Here is a 20,253-nt window from a genome sequence, read left to right as displayed (position 1 = left end):
CTGACCCTTCCTTTGCCCCCTTCTACCTCCCCTCACACCGCTTTACCTCCTGAAATCACCACACTGTTGTCTGTGTCTAAGAGGTGTTTTCTTTGCTTGATCCCTTCAACTTTTTCACCCAGCCCCCCACCGTCTTCTCCTCTGACAACTGTCAGTCTGTTCTCTGTATCTATTAGTTTCATTCCATTTTGTTAGTTTATTTTCTTCATTAGATTTCACATATAAGTGAAATCTTATGGTATTTGTCTTTCTCTGACTGGCCTATTTCTCTCAGCATAATACTCTGCAGGTCCCTCCATGCTGTTACAAAAGGTAAGATTTCCTTCTTTTTCAGGGCCCAATAGCATTCTTTTGTCTAAATGTCCCACAGCTTTTTTATCCACTCATCTACTGATGGGCACTTGAACTGCTTCCAAATCTTGGCTATTGTAAGTTATGCTACAGTGAACATAAGGGTGCATATATTTTTTCAAACTAGTGTTTCAGGTTTCTTTGGATGTATTCCCAGAAGTGGAATCACTGGGTCATAAGGCAGCTCCATTTTTAACTTTTTGAGGTAGCTTTATACTCCTTTCCCCAGTGGATGCACCAGTCTTCATTCCCAACAGTTCATGAGGGTTCCCTTTTTTCCACACCTTCACCAGCACTTGTTTGTTGATCTATTGATATATCCATTCCAACAGGTGTGAGGTGATATCTCATTGTGGTTTTAATTTGCATCTCTCTAATGATTAGTGTCATTGAGCATCTTTTCTTATGTCTATTGGCCATCCATTTGTCCTCTTTGGAGAAGTGTCTGTTCAGGTTCTTTGCCCTTTTTAAAATTGGATTGTTTGTGGTTTTTTGTGTGTTGAGTTTTATAAGTTCTTTATAGATTTTGGGTATTAACTCCTTATCAGAAGTATCATTGGGGAATATATTTTCCCATTCAGTTGGTTGTCTTTTCATTTAGTTGTTGGTTTCCTTTGCTGTGCAAAACCTTTTTAGTTTGATATAATGTAATTTGTTTATTTATTTTTCTTTTCCTTGCTTGAGGCAATATATCAGAAAAATATTGCTACAAGAAACTGTCTGACATTACTGCCTATGTTTTCTTCTAGGATTTTTATGGTTTTGAGTGTAACATTTAAGTCTTTAATCTGTTTTGAGTTTATTCTTATGTATTGTGTAAGAAGTTGGTTTAGTTTCAGGCAGACTTTTAAAGCAGTCTCCCTTAGGCACTTTTGTGGGTTCCTTGGAGAGCCCATTAGGAACATTTGACCCTCAGATTCTCTAATTTCAGGCAATTTTTTTTTTTCATCTTCAGCTCCTTCCTAAGCCTCTCTTTCTCTTTTTTCTTCTGAGTTCATTATGATGGGATAGGACGCCTCAAGTCTAGTTTTCTTATTACTAGAAGTTAGCAAAATGTTTTGCACCCAATAACTACTTTAAAATTTTTATTTGATTGAAACTTTTCCGCTTTAAATGAGTAACTGAGCTCCTGATATTTTTATTTTCCTCCCTCATACATTCTTTCACCAATACTTCAATAAATGAGAATACAAGATAAAAATCCTGTGAGACTGGCTTCATATCCAGACTTGACCTTGAACAAATTACTTATTTTCTTTGTCTTAACTTCTTCTCTAAAATATGTAGGATTATTGTACATAATTCAAAAAGTCATTGTGAGAATTGATTCAATAAATTTGGGTTGAACATTGCCACATGCTAAACAATATTTGAGATATTAGGGACGTATTAGTGAACATTTACAAAAGCAAATAAAAATCCCTACCCACATGGAGCTTACATTGCAGTAGAATAAAATTAAATCATGTTAGATGCTTAGGAGAGTACCAAGCACATAGTAAGGTCTCAGTGCATTTTGTTTATTTATTTTTTCAATCTTTTTAAAAAATTATTGTTGAAAGTATCACAGATGTTCCCCTTCCCCTCCTCCCCAGTGACCCTCTCAACTCTACACACACCCACAGGCCTACCACACTATTGTCTGTGTCCATGGGTTATGCATATATGCATATACATTTTTTGGATAATCTCTGCCCCCCACCTCCCCCTTAGATATATTATTATTCATCTACTTGAAAGACTGGCTTATTCTAAAGTGTGATTTGAAGGGAAAAGAGGTTCTTTGTACCTAATAAAGTACCCCAAATCCTCACATTATGTCAATAATTGGGTTAAGACAGTGAAGGGCCCAATGATCATCTATATCTTTTAGAGACAATAAATTCCTATCAGTCATTCATAACAAGGTACCTTGAATGTATTTAGACTCTATACTTAATGAAGATCCAGACCTTAAGTGTTATGTTCATCATCGAATTCATAGCCTCTAGCATGGAGTTTGATGGTCAGTAGACATTCAGAAAATACTTTTGTTCAGAAATGAATTTGACACATGCCTAATTTTGAAGATAAAGGTGAGGATAGGAAGCTGAGGATAGGGGACTGCTGAGGAAAGGAAAAAATTTCAGCCAAATCTGTGTTTTAGAATTTTCCTAAAACTGGTGGTAATTTGACATCAATAATAAGAATAAAAAATATCTGCTTCAGAAAAAGAAATCACTTTGGGTTAACATAAAAAAAGAAGGCTCCCCTGGCCGATGTAGCTCAGTTGGTGGGGCATCATTCAGTGCATGGAATGTTTGCTGGTTTGATTTCCAGTTCAGGGCACATGTCTGGGTTGCCGGCTCTATCCTTGGTAGGGGGCATGCAAGAGGCAGCTGATGGATGTTTTGCTTTCACGTTAATGTTTCTTTCTCTCTCCTTCTCCCTTCCTCTGACTCTAAAAATCAATAAAAATATTTTTAAAAATTGACATAATTATTTGGGGAAGCAAGAATTTTGAAAATACCTGAATTACCTCCAGGCAATATATAATCATAATTAGTTAAAATGAACAATTCTAAAGTCTTTTCCCCTTGTTGAGAAGTTTTTCTTTGAACTTAATTTTGTGTATAGATATGGATAGGTAGAATTGTCTGGCAAAGGTTATTGTGTTAACTACAAGGGAATAAAAGTGAAAATAAATTGAGACTCTATGGAGCTAACTACATCCTCATTGCAGTTTCCCGTTGCAGCCGAGCTAATATTTTCATAAGGGCAAATTTTTACTCAGGTGCCCTGTCTAAGCAGAAGGGCCTAAGCCATTAATTCAGGGAGTTGTTCCAATAACTACTGTTTTCTATTCATATTAGCATAAAGTAATAATCATAAAGGAGAAATTTACTGAAAGCCTGTGCCTTTTTTTTAATCTCCAGTGTTCAGACTGCATCATAGTGCTTCCGATACAAACGACAAAAACCGAGTTAAAAGCAGATTAAAGAAGTTTATTACCCGAAGACCTTCCCTGAAAACTCTGCAAGAGAAAGGACTTATTAAAGGTACAAGACATTTTCTACTTTTGCTGTAACAGTGATAAATGAATGTGTCTCTGTGTCCATAGCTATTTAGCTCTAAAGGGATATTAGGATATTTTATTCCTTTTAGGTTGCTTATTAAACGTTCTGCTTTATAGGAGAGAGAAAAAATAATTGTCCAGAAAAATAATCCTGAGAAAATTAAGGATGCATCATAGGATTATTGCAAAAAGTACTTAGTTTTGACCTCAGAGGATCTGAGCTGTGCACCTGGAACAGAGAAGAGATATCTTAGTGGCCCATCAGAATGACTCTGTGTCTCCATGTGTCTGTACAGTCCCAGTTTATACTTATTGTCCCAGCATACTTAATACAGCAGCGCTTTCCTCTCTCAGACATGCCCTGATTTGGATAGTAACTTATCTGATCACCGTCGTCACAGTCTGAAGTGAATACTAGGAAGAAGTGCTAGGGAGAAAGTCCAAGACAGACTAGTATCATGAAAATTTGGGGATTTGAGAGCTGGAAGTCTAAGAGCTCAAACTAAACTTAAATAAGCAGGTACTTTTGCAAATATATCTAAAGTAAAGAGTAAAATATCCTAGAGCAACCTGGCCACCAGAGTAGAAAAACATAGACTCTGGCATTACACTAACTGGAATTCAGACGTTGGTTCCACCACTCATGTGTAATGACAATGAACAAGTTATGATCTCTCTGAACCTCAGATATCTCATCTGTTAAATGGGAATACTTACACCCACCATTAAGAGAAATAGATAAGATAATTCATGTAAAGCTTTTAACAGAATTTCCAGAACATAAGTATTCAATTAATAGTCACTGCTATTAATAATATTATTATTTATCACTGCTGTTATTACTGTTAGCATGCCATATAGATGAAAGAATGGATGGATAGATTGGGCCACAGATATAGATTTCTGTAACTGGAAATCACTTTATAGATCACACAGCAAAAATATATTATTTTCTTGACAAGGAAACGTGCATCAAGTCTATTCTCTTTTTTCAGGTTTTCTAACTGATGAATGTATTTTGAAAGTTAAATATAAGAAAAAATTTTAAAATGAGCTAAAATAAACTCTGAGAACAAAGTTGAAAGACTGATTCTTATAGAAGTTGAAAGGTGATTTAATATACGATTATTTCTCAGGAAGAGGGCAAAGCAGGTTTTCATATTTTTAGCAATACTTAATATGAGAATTACTTAAATAGTTTACAATAACTGTTTGACCTATCAATTTCAGTCCATTTTGAAACAGATGAACATATTACAAGAATCACCTGTCATTCTGAACCAATCCTAGAAGGTGAAATTTTGTGAAGTATGGGCATAGATATCACTAATAGAGTGGAAAATTCTTAGAATGTGAGCATTTGGAGGTGGAAGTAGCACATATTCCAAATTGGCTCATCTCAGACTTTTACTCTCTGAAAATGTCCTTTTCAGTGCCACAGACACTATTTGAGCCTCTACAGATTTAATTACATATAATAATGTACTAGTATCTTCATTTCCACCTCAAAATTCATCCCGTAGATTGTCGTTTTCTTAGACAGGATTCAGTTGCAGGTCACCTGCCATCTTGAAAAAAATATAAAACCAGATTAATAGTCCAAACAGTCTCAATCTGACATAAAGTCAAAATTTTTCATGACTCTGGCAAAATGAAAAACCTTTTAATTCAGTGGCAGGGTCTGGTCTAATCAAAATGCGAAGGAATTAATAACCCCAGTGCTCTAGAATTGGTCTCAGAAAGCAGCAGAGGAGCTGGATGCCTAATGCAGCCTTCATGCTGATGCAACGGAACCATGGAAAACACTCCACTGTGTACATTTCCTAGCTTCAAGCCCCATCAAATTTTCACCATAGCTGACCAATGACTCAGTATTCATTAGTAGGGCTATGGAAAATCTATGTGAAATCCTGATTTGATAAGCTGCCATTGTTGTCTTCAGTGGGATTTTCTTCCAAATATAGATCGTTATGCAAATATAGTCACTTCTTGGGATTGTTTCAGTTTTAACTGTGAATTTTTTAAAGGCTTTTGCTGAGATTTTTTATCAGAGTAAAATGCATTAAACCAATTTTTAAAGCTACAGGCCCAGTAAAATTTAGTACTTTAAGTTTATTTTCTTAGAATATTTAAGGCGAAGACTTTGAAAAAGCAATGAAATCACAGTTTTTGAAAGGTTACAAAAAATCATATAAAATTAATTAATGATTAATGATTAAATAGTTAATTTCTCCAAGTAATATAACTTAACTCTTCAAGGAATATTATTTAGAAAAAACGTATAATGACTTTTTAAATTGTTCTGCAGTGCATTCCCCGAAAGATTATGGATCCAATTCTTTAAACTGTCTAATTGGCCAGATCTGGAATGCAAGCCTCGTTATCAAGGTTCAGGAAAGCTGTGTGTGGTAGTTTGGGTCTTGTGCTTCCTGGTAGCTGGCAGGGGCTCTGCAGGGCCACAGATACTTTTAAAAGTGTCCAGTCGTTCCTGTAATATTACCAACAAGTTGAGAGGCCTGAGCTTTGAATGCAGCTGGTCTTTACTGAGCACCCACTGTGGGTCAGGAAGGGCTGTGCTTTATTGACTTCATAATGTCCAGCATAAGTGTGAAAAAAGCATTGTCCCAATATCATATAGTCTAAACTCAATCACAAACCCTTTCTTCAAAACTTTTCTTTTTTGTACTCATGGAGATCTGGCCAATATGTGATTTCATTGGCTCAAATCTGGATCTGGAAACAGTCACTTGATGTGGCTGCATTTTCTAAATTCTTTAATATGACTAATGAGGAAGGCACATTGTGATGCCAAAAAAGGGCCAGGAGATAATTGTGAATGATCACCCGATGGAGAGAAATCTTCATAGTTCAGGTGGGTGTAGCAATCACTGTGCCATTGCAGTGGCAGCTTCTGGAAAGTCTTCCGTTTCTACAGCTACTTTCACGTTGAACAAGGGGGGAATGGTGAGTGCTTTTTAAATGTATGTGTTTATTGCATTGAATGTCTCATTGGAAATAAATCTCTAATCAATTTAATATGTAAATTATAGGTGAGAAGGTACATTTTAAGGTGGTAGGTGTGTTTGTATATACCCTCTTTTGGAACTGAAGCAATAACTTTAGCATCCACCAAACCACTTTATGTAATCTTTCAAGTAACATCATTGACATCCAAGAACAGAAAACACCTGGCAATGCAATTTTTAGAAAAGATAACAGTTTGGTTTTTTAGGACCAAATATTATTTCCTTATATCAAATGACAAAGTTAGAGAGAACTGTATATTAGAAAGTCGTTTCTTACATCTTAATATGGGAAAAAACATACTGGATGGTATTAGTAGAAATGGAAAGCAATGCTGGACTACTTCTACTTTTTTTAATCAGTATATTATAAAGAAAATCACCTGTTTAAAGGTTAACTAGTATGCCTGCAGGGGTTATGTGCAAGGCAGTGCTTTCCAACCGCATCCCTGTTTTGCTCCTTACGGGGCACCTCTTGGAAGCGTTTCTATTTGCAGTTCTTCTGGTGGTTGCTGCCATGTCTTGTTACTGTTATTTGGAGTGCAGGTTAGTTTATTTTTATCAATATTTTCCTTACCTTTAACTTTTTCACATCTTGATTTTATCAAGCTTAGATTACCTCAGATTTCTTTTACAATAGGCATGAATTCAACTCAATTAAATGAGACCTTATCTACCTGGCCCTTTTCCTCCCCAAATACAGCTGGTCTGGGGGTTTCCATTGGTTTTTCTCTAAAACATTCAATATGCTTAAATCTCTATGTATTGTTCTGTTAGCCACAGAAAATTAAGACTTAATTCCTCCATTGACATGATGAGAAAAGTAGTGCCCTCTTCCTCTCATCTCTTCTGCCTTGTTACTGTTATCTTTATTTCTACGTCATGAAAATTTATATTATTTCATTTGTTTTTATCGTTATACCTTATTTATAATTGAGTCTAAAAATTAAAAATAAAATGGCAGTATTCATAAGATTTACTGTTACATAAGGTTGTTTATTATGATGCCAAGCAGTAGACTTTCTTCTCTGTTCTTTCAATATCAAAAACTCAGAGTAATGCCCCTTGATCAATGTGAAAAAAGATTCTCCTTTGTTTTACATTTGAAGGTTATATGTACATTTATGCTATTTCACAACCACAATCAAGTCCTTCATTCCCCTATGTCTTGCATCTAAATGTGAAAAAAATTATCCATCATTATACACTTTATAGTCATCATATAAATAATATTAAAATTTTGGCCAAGTAATGCGCCTGATTGGATTGGTATATCCATGGGTCCACTGCTGTGCCTTATGTGCCACATAATTTATGTTTTTATTTTTGAAGCTTATGCTCCATCATTTGCTTATAATCATTCTATATATTTGTTTGATATGTTGTTTGATTGTGAATGTCTCATACAGACATTTTCCCCCAGAGTTTAATTTTTTTCTTGCTTTCTGGGCCTTTATGTCATTAAGGGTTTGTTTAATGCTCTCAATTAAATAGTCTATATATTTTAGTCTGGAAATTCCTGCTTTCCCCCATCCCAGAATATCTTTTAAAGTCCTTCCATCATCTTACACTTATTTGAGTTGGTTGCTTTCCAGTCTTCACCTTTATCACCCTGTGACTTCCTTTCACTGATTTTCTGAGTTGCATTCACTGTCTTCTGAATCCCATGCCTTGTCTTTATTGCTTTAAACTCTTTTATTATTATGTAACAGCTTCAGGAACTCATTTAGAAAACACGAGACCTTGACTGTCTTAAAATATCTTCAGTGTCCCCACACACTTGATCAATAGCTCAGCTGGGCATAAAATTCCATTGCCTTTGGAATACAGAGTTGCAGGTTCCATTTCTTATTTTTTGTTAACTTGATTTTTTTTCTTTCAGAATCATTGGAAATTTTTTTCTTTATTTGAGATTCTGTAATCAAGATAATGTGTATAGTTGGCAGAATTTAAAAAATTTATTATGCTTGGCATTCAACTTGAAGAATTGTGATTCTCTTCAGCTCTGGAATTTTTTCTCTTTATTATTATGTTGATAAGTTTATTCCATAAATTTTCTGTTTCCTTTTTGGGGATATTTATGATGTATTAGATCATCAGTTGATTTTTCTCATCTTCTGAAAGAATTCTCAATTTTACCCTCACCTCTTCATATGAATTCATTTCAATTTAGCAATTTATTTCTGATTTTTTAGATGCCTGTCTTATTCTTTGTTCTTTTTTGCCTATTTTACTCTGTCACATGCCACAAGGTCAAACACTTTGCTGACCACTCTACTCCCATAACTAACAGTGAGGATGGCACTTTGCACTTGATAAATATTAATTAATTGAATAAGTGGGAAAACAGAAAATAGGTTGTATGTTTTTAAACTTATTTAAAGATAGATAAATTTGTTGTCACTTTGGACTTTTGTTTTTGTTTTTTATTTTTTAGTCTAAGATGTTCTTTTTGGTTCTTTGAATCATTTTCACATAGGTACCTGTTTTTCATGTATTTGTCTCATTATGTTTCTATCACCGTAGTGCCTTGGCTCAAATGCCCAGTGGGCAGTGGTTGTCCATTCTTATTGCATAATGAGGCTGCACAAAGACTAGCTAAAGCTTTGTACAGGGGGGCACAATTTGTCAATGATATGCTTTTGCTGTAAGGTGACCTGCAGGGACTCACACCTGTCTCAAACATCAAATATTTCTAGAATGACTTACATACTCTTAATTAATTAATCAATCTTTATAGATTTTTAATGATAGAAAAGTTTCAACCTTATTTTACAATTAAGGAAATTTATGAATCTCGGAAGGTGGGGGTGGGGGGTGCGGGAAAGGTTAACCAAATAACTTTATATACATATATGCGTAACCCATGGACACAGACAATAGTGTAGTGAAGGCCTGGGGGCAGGGTGGGGGTGGGATAGAGGGGGTTAAAGGGGGAAAAAGGGGGACATCTGTAATACTTTCAACATAAAGATAAATTTTAAAAAATACAAATAAAAAAGTTACTATAATCTGGCAGGGTAATCATCACACAAAAAAGGAAAATAAAATAAAATTGAGTTTATTTGAAAGCATAGCAGCTTTAGAATTTGACTAAGTTAAGTTTAAATCTGGATTCTGCCAGTTACCAGCTATATAACTTAATATTTAGTTATTGACTTTTTCATTGATGAAATTTACATCATGAAATTTAACTGAAATGTTATATGGAAAGAACCTTGCACAGTGTCCAGCATATCTAAACCATTCAACAACTTCTTTTCTTCCTCTTATCCTTCCTTTTCTCCTTCTTTCTCTCCTTCCATATTTCCCTTTTTTTTTTTTTTCATCTCTCTTCCTTTTCTTTATTTCCCTCTTCTTTCTTTTACTACTTAGATTTATGGAGCAAATTATGACCATGATATGGCCCCAGAAAACCATTGCCCCAAGTAGTCCTTTAAAGATTGAGAAATTAATCCAGGCAAGTGACAAGGAAAGGCGGTAGTAACTTGTTTACTTCAAGGAAAGTATATACATAATTTGCAGTTGACTCATATTTATCTTTTTGGTAATTTTTATTATGGTACTCTTTACACATCAATGAGCATGAGCTCATTTTATTTTCTAGCTATACCCACTTACAGAGTATCATCTAATTTCTGGAACATTTAAGCAGTTATCCACACAGACACAACTAATTGTTTAAGGTTTCTGTCCTCTGAGAAAGTAATTTCTTTGAAATTATAGTACTTTTGTAAAACAAGTCAATTATATTGAAAATAAAGAAATATTTGCCATTCAAATTGCAGATACAAGTTATCAGCCCTAAACTTTCAATAGCCATGCTTATGAATAGCAAAATCATTAAGAGGAAATTATTTTTTAAAATAAGTTGTTAGAACTGATATATGACAGAGTAACTGACTGGCCACATTATTAATTTAAGCAAAAAATATATGAGCAACACTGCAATATACCTTTGAATAGAGATATGCTCCAACTTTGCCACTTGATCAGTATTAGTCTGAGAATAATTGTATTTGAATTTATATACTGGGGCATGGGTCTATCATTGCTTGGTCCTCAAATACTCTCACAACTTCCACAATATGCACTAATGTGCCTAAAAATATCTTGTAAATCTTCTTTTCTTTCAACTCTTTTATGGTTCATAATTGAACTCTGATTCTTACGAGTGAGCTATGTCATGATTTAATATTAGCCAAAATTAATAGCCAACCTTAAGCTCCTTTATCTTGGCCTATAAGCTTCCTGGTTCCCTTGCATTTATAGTTCCCAGGCAGTCTCCATTATTTAAAGGCTCTTGGGAGCCAATGTGTTGGTAATAGAGTACCAACCACATAGCTAGTTTCTGTTCAGTAATAGCATACAGGTCACCATGAGAGATGGCAAATGTTGAGAAAAAAGTGTGCCTGGGTAACAGGTTAAGCCCATGTCTTTTAAAAGCCTGTTACCCAGGGAGGAAATGATCCAGGTCTTCTGAGCTATTGAAAGCAGAATAACTTTAGAGCAACAAGAGACAAATGAGGTCCAGAAACGGGAGCGAATTAGGTAAGAGGAGAAAGAATAAGCCAGAATAATAAATTGGTTATCTTGCGATTCAAGAACTTTTTTATGGAGAAAGAACTTTTTACACAGGCATTAAAATTTAATATTATTTGAGATAGTGACACAAATACTTGATTTTCAGTGTCTACAAAATAATTTTGCCAATAATTTCCTGGTATAACCCACTATATTCTGTGTATTTACAAATAATAATGATAATAATAATAATAAGTCTCCTTTTCCCTTCCTTTAAATTATAGTTCTTGCCCTTTGAGCCAAGTTCTCAAGATCTTTCTTCTTTTTTAACTAAAATAAAATGCCAAATAATATCAGGCTTTAGCCCTAAAACTGACAGGATGCAGGACTGCAGCCATGCTACCTGCTGGGAATGTAGGGTGACTAAGGCCCAGCTCATTCCTAACCAGCATATTGGCATTTTGTTTTTAGCCAGTGACCTCTAAAACCCATATTTAATCTTGCCCTGGTAGTAGATGCTGGTTTTATGTCTTTAAAAGATTTCCCAGAGGTATACCCTACACAGTTAGTCTAACCCTGGTGCCAGTTCGAGACATGGTCTCTAAGCCTTCCATTTTCAGGCCTGACAAGTGTCTGTAAAATAAGAAGAAATAGAGCATGAACACTAGTAAAAAATCAGCAGCAGGTAAAGGGAGGTTTGCTTCATAACCTGAATCTCTACCATGTTTTAAGCATACCCCGTGCTTGAACTCAAATTGTGTGTGGGTATAGATTGCAGAAAAGATACAAAACCTCCCTGTCCATCGCTGGCCTTGCCCCAGCCAACCTTCATGTGCTGTCCGAGGCCCACCCTCAGCTGGCTGCAGATGACCAAAAGCCAGGCGAAGGGGATTTTTTCCTTCTTGTGCCGGGAGGCTGCTGCCCTCTGGACAGGTGGTCTATGAGCGTCTCAATCCTCTAGTCACATCCTAAATCTTCCTTCCGTGAAACCACCTGAAGAGAAGGAAGAGATACAGGGCTCTCATCAGCGCTCGCAGGAACCGTCCTGTTTAAAGGTTAGCATTTACTGTTGCTCCCCTGCTGGTCTCCAGCAGGCCTTCTCCCACCGCACCGCTCCCTCGCGACGCCTAAACCCAGCTTCCTAGGCAGTGGAAGATGCTTCAGCTTAGCTCTCGTTAGCGTTTCAGGGCCCCTGTAGACCCTGTGAACTGTATCCGAAGCCAGTGCTGGCTCTTCACTTTCTCCTTTGCAGTTTTTACAGTTCCACAACTTACACAAAGTGCTAGCTGGTGATTTCACTTTGTGGTAAGGTGGATAATGGAGGGGGAAGAAAACAGAATTTCATCCTGACCTGAGATTGATCATTTGAACAAATGTATGAATAAATGCTTCCCATGCAGTGAGGAGAGTTGAATTTTCTATAGCACTTGAGTACAGAGGTCCCATTCCTTTCTCACTCACGGTATGGTTGGGATGTGAGAGTCCACATCCTGGGTACATTGAATATGTCTTAGAGACAGTACCTATCAGAGGTCTCCCAACCACTGTCTCCTCACCAGGGTCCACATTCAGCAGATGTGTGCACTGCTACAAGCACAAGAAATGTTAATGTCCACAATTCATTTTGACACAGCCTACGATTAAGATAGTGCTCTTTTATTTCCTTTAGCATCACTGAGAGTTTGGCTTACAAATAGTTCCCCTCAAATTTATGTCTATTATAAATCAATTATATTTCACAAATTCCCAAGATAAAGAAAAAAAGAAACGTGTCATTTTATTTGGGGGGAAACAAATATTCAACATAAAAACATCGCCCCCTTTTGACTTGTGATTCTACCTGATTAGTGATATTGAAATTTAACCTTCATAAAATTTAGTCATCAGAATAATAGCTCCTTGTTGCAAAAGTGCTATACTAGCACTTTGTACTTTTCTCTGCGGGAAGGAGGCGAGAGGCCACATCAGAACTGGGGTAATCATAATTGGTGGCCTGTCAGTGTTAGTCAAATTGCAACGTGGAGAGGTACAGCTCCCAATTTCTCTTTGAAATTGACTATATTGCTCTAAGTGTGTTTTATCAAAGCATTTTCTGGGGCAACAGATCTGAAAACATAAACTTTATGTAGCATTATTCTTCCCTAGATATTTCCCTTTAATATGTTCTTTCTTTTTGAAGATAAAATAAAAGTACATAAAAGAGTTCTGGGAATAGGCAGCTATATGTCATAAACACCCTTCACTCCCCCTGGCCCAGGGCCCCCAGCCCCCAAGATTTGGAAGTGATTTGATTGAAGTGATGACTGCCTTGATCTTGTTGGAATGCTCCTCCTCCTTCATTGTCTTCTTCTCGCTATGGGAGGTGACAACCCTGTCGTGGAGTCACTCTGGGGAGAGAAAGAGGTATTTCAAGCAACCATATTTTCCAGACGCAAAATTGAGACACATGGCCTGACAATGACATAATATTTGAAATAGGGACTGTGCTCAGAGATCCAGAACATATGGTTGAAAGAGTTTTCTTATAAAAATCAACTATTAAGATAGCTTCTAGATTCTTATTCACAAAAGGCACATTCCTCCAACCTTTTTATTTGCATTTAAAAATATTACCACAAATCAGAAGACTGACCAGTTTTCCATCAAACATGTTGCTCTGCTGGCTCGAGAAGCACCCTGTTGACTAGAAAGTTAAACGCACAGCCATCCAGGAAGCAATGCAAACCAGACTGCCAAACATATTATGAATATATTGCTCTTCTTAAAAATGCTAGTTGGTTTTTCATACTGGAGTATTGACTAACTGTCTGTGTTTGATGTATGGTTTACCAGCCTGATGTCGACTTATGGTTAGAGCTTAACTTGTTAGTTCTGCTTTTGCAGCCAATTCAGAATAACTACAGATGCCTCGAGATATTAAAATTGACTGCTCAAATGGACTCAGTGTGGGGGTTTCATTGGTTTTAAATTGATAACAGCTGAAAGAGTGAATGATTAAAGTGTACATGGCATAGGACACAGCTCTTTCATAGGAATTCTTGTGAACAAACTCCTTTAGTGTGGGAATTTTTTTCTTTCTTTTTATATCCCAGTTATTTCTAAGCGATCTTGGGTTAAATTTTTAAATTGCACAGGAACATTCAGGAGCCTGCAGACAAAATAATTCCTGAGAAACTGAGATAAATTTTGATGAAGTGGGTTTCTATTCTGTGGGGAACATTTAAAGTTAAGTAGCATTCCATAAGGTGGTAATTGTGTCTATTTCCCAGGCATTTGAGTTAAATAAGCTGTATAGGAAGCATAAACTGTCATAATAGAAGGGCTGGAGTGTTGTGTACATCTCTTTCTTCAACTCACAAAACCGAAGCTCCAAAGTGCCTTATCACAGATAAGTCAAACAAAGCCTCTTCTTTGCTTTCTGATTCTCCTGGGAACTGTTATTTGTTTTCATTATTTTAAAAGATGATCCAAATGCTTTCTTCTTACACAGGAAAAAACAAACAAACACACACACAAAAGAGAATTAAGAAAACTTCCCCCACCCCTCCTCAAATCAACAACACATCTAAGAAAGGTTTATGAAAATGTACTTTCACAATTTAATTGTAGCTTAGGGGGAAAGCCCAGTAAAGAATTCAGAGAAATTTAAAGAGGTTTATAAGAAAGAAATACCTGTTTATACATGCCTTCTTCAACTTATATTTTTCCAAGAGTTCAGTGCTCTTACTATCCAATACTGTGACCTAACTCCATTCTATTTTTAATTGTTTCTATTATTTTACCTTTGATATTCCATAAAAAAAAAATATTAGAAGCACTTTATATAGCTGATAGAGAACATCAATCTATAATAATAAAAGCAGGTTAGAGTTTATTGAAGTAATATAAAGCTAAATATTATGTGCCCATTTCACATATAATTTTTAAATGAAAAACTGAAACATTGTGCCCAACTAGCATATACCAAACATGTAGCAAATATCAAGTGTTAATTACAATTAGTGGAATAAGGGATTTAAATATATTTGACAATAACATTGGTGGATACTAATACATATATACATGTCCAGACATGTACGATAGTCAAATTATGAAAAATCCTCTAATTCTAAAACAAAATAAGTCACATGTATTTGGCCAGTATTTATAAGAAAATATGTTACAGATTTATTGCTCAAATTTTGCCCCAAATTATAACCCATGCAGCTGGCCTAAATCTAAAAATTGCCTAGGTCTGTGCCTTCCTGAGATTCATGCAGCCACTGAATCACGCTATATGTTGAGATGGATAACTTGTGCAGATAGCCATCTAAGAGGCTGCTACAAGGATTGACATTTTCATACATCTATTTCCCTTAGCAATGTAAGAGCACAAGAGAAAAATTTTCATTCTCTTTCAACAGTTGTTGAGCTCCAATTTTTTAATGATTTTCTTATCTACCCATATTAGACAGGAGGGAGATTTTAGAGGAGATGTCATCCAAGTTAAACACATGTGAGGGTCATTAACTTGAATATATCACTCCTAACTTGTCCCTTTGAACCTGGAACTCAGACTCATAGGAGGAAAAGAAAAGATGGAGACAGGAGCTGACTGGCCTCAGTTAACCTCGCCATGAAAGAATCTATCATGCAACTAGAGGCTGAGAAATAAGAAAGCAGATGGTCTGAAAATATCTTGAGGACATCTAAATATCTTCATATTCCAAATAATCTGAATTTCAGACAAGCTTTTACTCCCCCAGACTCCCTCATCATTTGCACCACCACATACATTTATGTTCTGAACAGTAAAATACACTGTGTTTACATCTTTTGTGACTCCACATTTTAAACGCATTGGGGCCTTGAGCATGTTACAATTTTTCCATCTTAAAAAAAAATTAATTAGCATAGGAGAACATTCAATATTATGTAAAGAATTTGACAAGACCTCACTTAATGTTTTTTTAGAAACAATTAACATGTCAAAAGAGGAAGTGGGAGCTCATTTTGGTTATAAATCTGTTTACATAATTACCAGTTGAAGTCAAACATTTTAGGGGGCGGCAAAAGCAAGGTTAGGCCCTCTCTTCATCAAAAACAGAATTTCCAGTGATGTCAGAGATCTCAGATTCTCTAGCATGTTTCCTTTATTCGTGTACACACTTGCATTGTTGCCCCTTTAATCAGAAAGATCACAGATTTATAGTATGAATGAATAATCTGGAAGAAAGGTAGTACTGGTCAGAAATACACTGTTAATCACAGGACAAGAGACAATTACATCTGTGTGTGAGGTTATGTTCAAGTCAGGATGCCACAGTAATATGGAGAAAATATTCCAAGGGTGACTACGTAGTATAAGAATATAAGTATTCCCACTGTGACTGGACAGTGCCACGTACCAAGGCACTACATTAGTAGACCCGCCTGCCTCACGCTGTAGCTTGGAGAACAGAAGGCACAGCAGAAGCCCTGGCCAGGGAGCTGTGGCCTCAGAAGGGACTGATGGACAGGAAGTGAACAGTGGGGGAGAAGCGGCCTACAGCCTTGGTCCAGGACCAGAAGCTAGAAAATGAACAGCCCGCTGGAGAAAGTTTGGGAGGTGGGATGTCATATCTGAAGAATTGTGGAGATGGTAGTAAATACTTTTGGGTGAAGTTTTAGTGGAAAGCACCTCCCTGTGATAACCCAAAGCCATCTATTCCTACAATCAGTCATTATAGTTTGAACACTACCAAAAGCCTAGAGGAAGCTTCTGTCTCCCAGGTGCAATTCTCTAAGTCAAGAGTCTGAGAAGCTGCTGTGGATTTGCGTTGAGAGTCAATTTCATATACTGAGCCGGATCGTGGACACGCATCTGAGATCTGCTACAAGGAGTCTATACCCATCAATTTGGCACGCCGTCTGGAGGCTAGGAATCATCTAGGCAGCCTCTGCTGGAGAAGGGTCCCAGCCTGTCGTCCCAGTTTTTACCAGCCTAGAATCCTAGACACACAAGAAATCTAACTAGAAATACATCTCATTCTTGAGAAAAAGAGATACTCAAATACAAAACTGTACTTAGTTTTATATCATGCTTAAGTATATAAAGAAAACTTGAAATAGTTAAATATATGAAAGACTATTTACCACATTGGGTCTGGGTGCATATGGTGTGAAGTGAAAAGGCGGTGGTGACAAGCTTTCCTGCGCTGTTTGAAAGAGCTATATGCTTTCTATTTTACTCAGGCCTACAATGTATTGCAGTCATAAGCCATAAAGATCACCAAATGTTGAAGTAGATTTGAAGTCTAGTCTTGACTCTACCTCTTACTTGCTTTGTGAATTTGGGCAGGGTAAGGAAATTTTCTACCTTAACACTTTCCAGAAAAGTGTACCTCTTGAGACTGTTGATACTATATAAAGATCAATTAGCATAAGAAATAGTTACTATTAATCTTATACTCTACTCCTAATTCTACTCTTACTATGGCATGGCATATTGCAAATGTTCTTTCTCCTGAAGGCAGAATAGGCCTTCTGAAAATTGCAAAACAGATCAGTCGTGGTGAGGGTTTTGACAATGCAGTAATAAAGCCGACATTTTGAGCATTCTGTGTGCCTAGCAACTGTGCCTGTAGCATTGCACACACTACCCAATAACAAGGATGGAGAACTATGCTTGTATTCCTTTATGCTTTGATTGTTACGCATATTGCCTGCTCATACATATTCTTTAAATCACTATGTTTTAGAGGATACAAAGTTACATAAAGCAGAGTCCCTCAAGTAATGAGTAAGGGAGATAAATGTACAGCAAATATGGCATAATATATCAAATGTCAAATGCTTTAAGGGGCAATCAGGTAACAGATTATAAGTGGGAAAACTGTGGGAAAGATTAATGTTTCCGTTATGATCTTTAAACTGAGTCTTGACTTAAACATTTGAACATGTGGAGAAATGGGTAAGATGTTCAAGGTGCACAGTTGTGGGAAAGGAGGGGAAAAGGTGGCTTGGGTGAAATGCAGAGGGCTTGACGAAAAGTGTCTGTGGCAGGTGTGTTGCAGAGTGCCCAGCTAAGGAGTTTCTAATTTATTTTACAGGCAATTTACTTAGTGCCCATTATTTTTATTAATTTGGTGAGCATTTATGGAAGATCTACCATGTGACAAATGATAGGCCAGAACTGGAACCACAAAGATATGTGACTCCTTCTTTCAAAATTAGATGCTGAAGCACCTCTTAGAAAGAAATATTCAAAAAACCACTTCCAAATCCTGCAAACTTGGCTTCACTTTAGAAGACCAATGGACAGATACATTAGAAAGCTATATTATGGAATTACTGATTTTTTTAATCTAAGTTTACTTAATTCCTATCTCACCTCAATGGGCCATGGCCCAGCAGCCTGTGGATATGAATGAAGTAACACTGGCATAAAACACAAATATCACAAGTCATGGCTCCCACCTGCATCATCAGAACTACTCAGCCTTTCTTTGTCTTCAAGGTCTCCCCAGCTATTTCTGGGAGCACCTGGAGTATATCGCATCTGATGAGGACTGCCTGCCTCATGTTCTTCTTTGATAGCCCACTGCCTTTCAACTGACCAAGGAGGACATCTTACCATGGCCATGTAGCCAGCATCTTCCAAAAGAAGGTTGCTTCACTGCGTAGGTGCTGTCCAGGATCTTCTGCACCTACAAAATATTCCAGGTGCCAAACAGTGCTCCCATCCCTCTGGTCCCCACTGCATTTCTGGATCCACTCAGTTGCCAGAGCAGATGGGAAGACTGCCCTTCTCCCCAGCCACCTGTATGCTAATTTAGGGCCTAAAGCAACAGCTCTTGGGCTTTGAATCTGACAAAGTGAGAAAATAGTTTCTTATTTTGTCTGAGGCCCTTTCCTCAACAGAAGTCATATCTACTCCCTGGGACTTAAATAGGATAGATGTTCCATTTTGCCATCTCTCAGAATTCTCTTTGATCCCCATCAGCTCAAAATTCCTCTTAAATCGCTATCTTTTCACCAACTAATAGTAATGCTTGCAATTAGACATGTGGGTGGTGAACGGCATCCTGCCAATTCGGTAGGCAGACTCAACTGAGCCACTTCATTTCGTCTTTATATGCAACCATCCCCCAGCAATTTAGGTCCTACTAGCCAGAAAAGTAATGTAGATGAAGAGCGTGCCATAAACACAGAAAATGTGCAATATGCAAAGTGCATCTCACAGTGAGATACTATTTATTCAATTCTGTGGGCAGCTTTGGGACAGGATAAGGTGTTTTAGAAATGTTATTGCAGAGTCACTTTCTATAGTAAGGGCTGAAAAAGAGAAACGCGCACTGTATTTGACTGGAAGCCCAAAAGAGACAAAATGTTTTCGGAAATGTGTGCAACATGACCTCCCAGTTTGGGCTCGTGACCCCTTCTCTCCCATTACATTCCTGGAAATGGTTTTCAGCTTCTTCGCACAGAATAACCAGTGGACCACATTGATCAGAGCAGCCACAGGAGCGAGCAGTTCTGCGCAGAGCGCACACCGCACCTCCACGGGGCTGGCCGCACTGCCCAGAACCACATGGATCCCCAGCCCTTAATACCGTTTATTATAAAATCCTTTACCTGCCTCAGAGCACTTCTCATCAAAGCCGCTTTTAAGCTGAAGCTGAGGGCTAAAGAATGCCGTTAACAGAATCCTGAAATAGCTTTTAACCCGAGGCTGAGACGAGAAAGTGCTTTTAACCTGAAGTGCTTTCCTCTTAGGTGCTTCAGCGCGTACCTAGCACTCAGCATTAGTGGCTCTGAGAACACCCTTAAGACTCAAATGAAAGAGACTCCATTATAGATATTCAAACCCGTTATATTAATATATTACAAGTAATATTTGAAATCATTAAGCCGTTTTACTCCAACTAAATTTGAATCTTTTCTTATTGAACTATGCATTCATGCAAATAAATTGAAGTCTTACCACCTGGGATACTCACAGATCTATGCTGCTATTAGGAAAAGTACCTTGTTCTTTCTTAGATTTTACTTAAATTCGAAGTGACTCAAAATTTTCTCCCCCTCTCCACCCGAAAAGAATCTTTCAGCTTTTATCAATCACTGAATGACATTTCCAGCTTTAGTCCATATTCACTGAGCTAAAAGGTAAATTAAATTATTCAGAATTAATTCAATTATCTGAATAAATTGTGTGTATCAAATTTTCTCTTTAGACCTGTCACTCAAACAGAAATAAAGGTGCTGATTTTATGGTAGTTTTAACCCCCAGTGAAGTTCCTACTAAGTCAAGTAAGCAGACAACCTAATCAGTAAGTTTTA

General features: G+C 36.9%; 1 protein-coding gene across 1 annotated transcript in view; it reads left to right on the top strand.

Annotated features, from left to right (window-relative positions):
* The window catches only part of ARHGAP15 (Rho GTPase activating protein 15), a 574,327-nt gene that overhangs the window by 326,322 nt on the left and 227,752 nt on the right, over positions 1-20,253 (top strand). The window contains exon 9 of the mRNA XM_016196534.2: positions 3,267-3,389. Coding sequence (XP_016052020.2) covers positions 3,267-3,389 — 123 coding nt within the window. The remainder of the gene's footprint in view (positions 1-3,266; positions 3,390-20,253) is intronic.

Source organism: Miniopterus natalensis, chromosome 8 (genome assembly GCF_054644295.1).
Source record: "Miniopterus natalensis isolate mMinNat1 chromosome 8, mMinNat1.hap1, whole genome shotgun sequence".
Lineage (NCBI taxonomy): Eukaryota > Metazoa > Chordata > Mammalia > Chiroptera > Miniopteridae > Miniopterus > Miniopterus natalensis.
The sequence above is the reverse complement of the archived record's forward strand: the minus strand, read 5'-3'. Positions and strand labels throughout refer to the sequence as shown.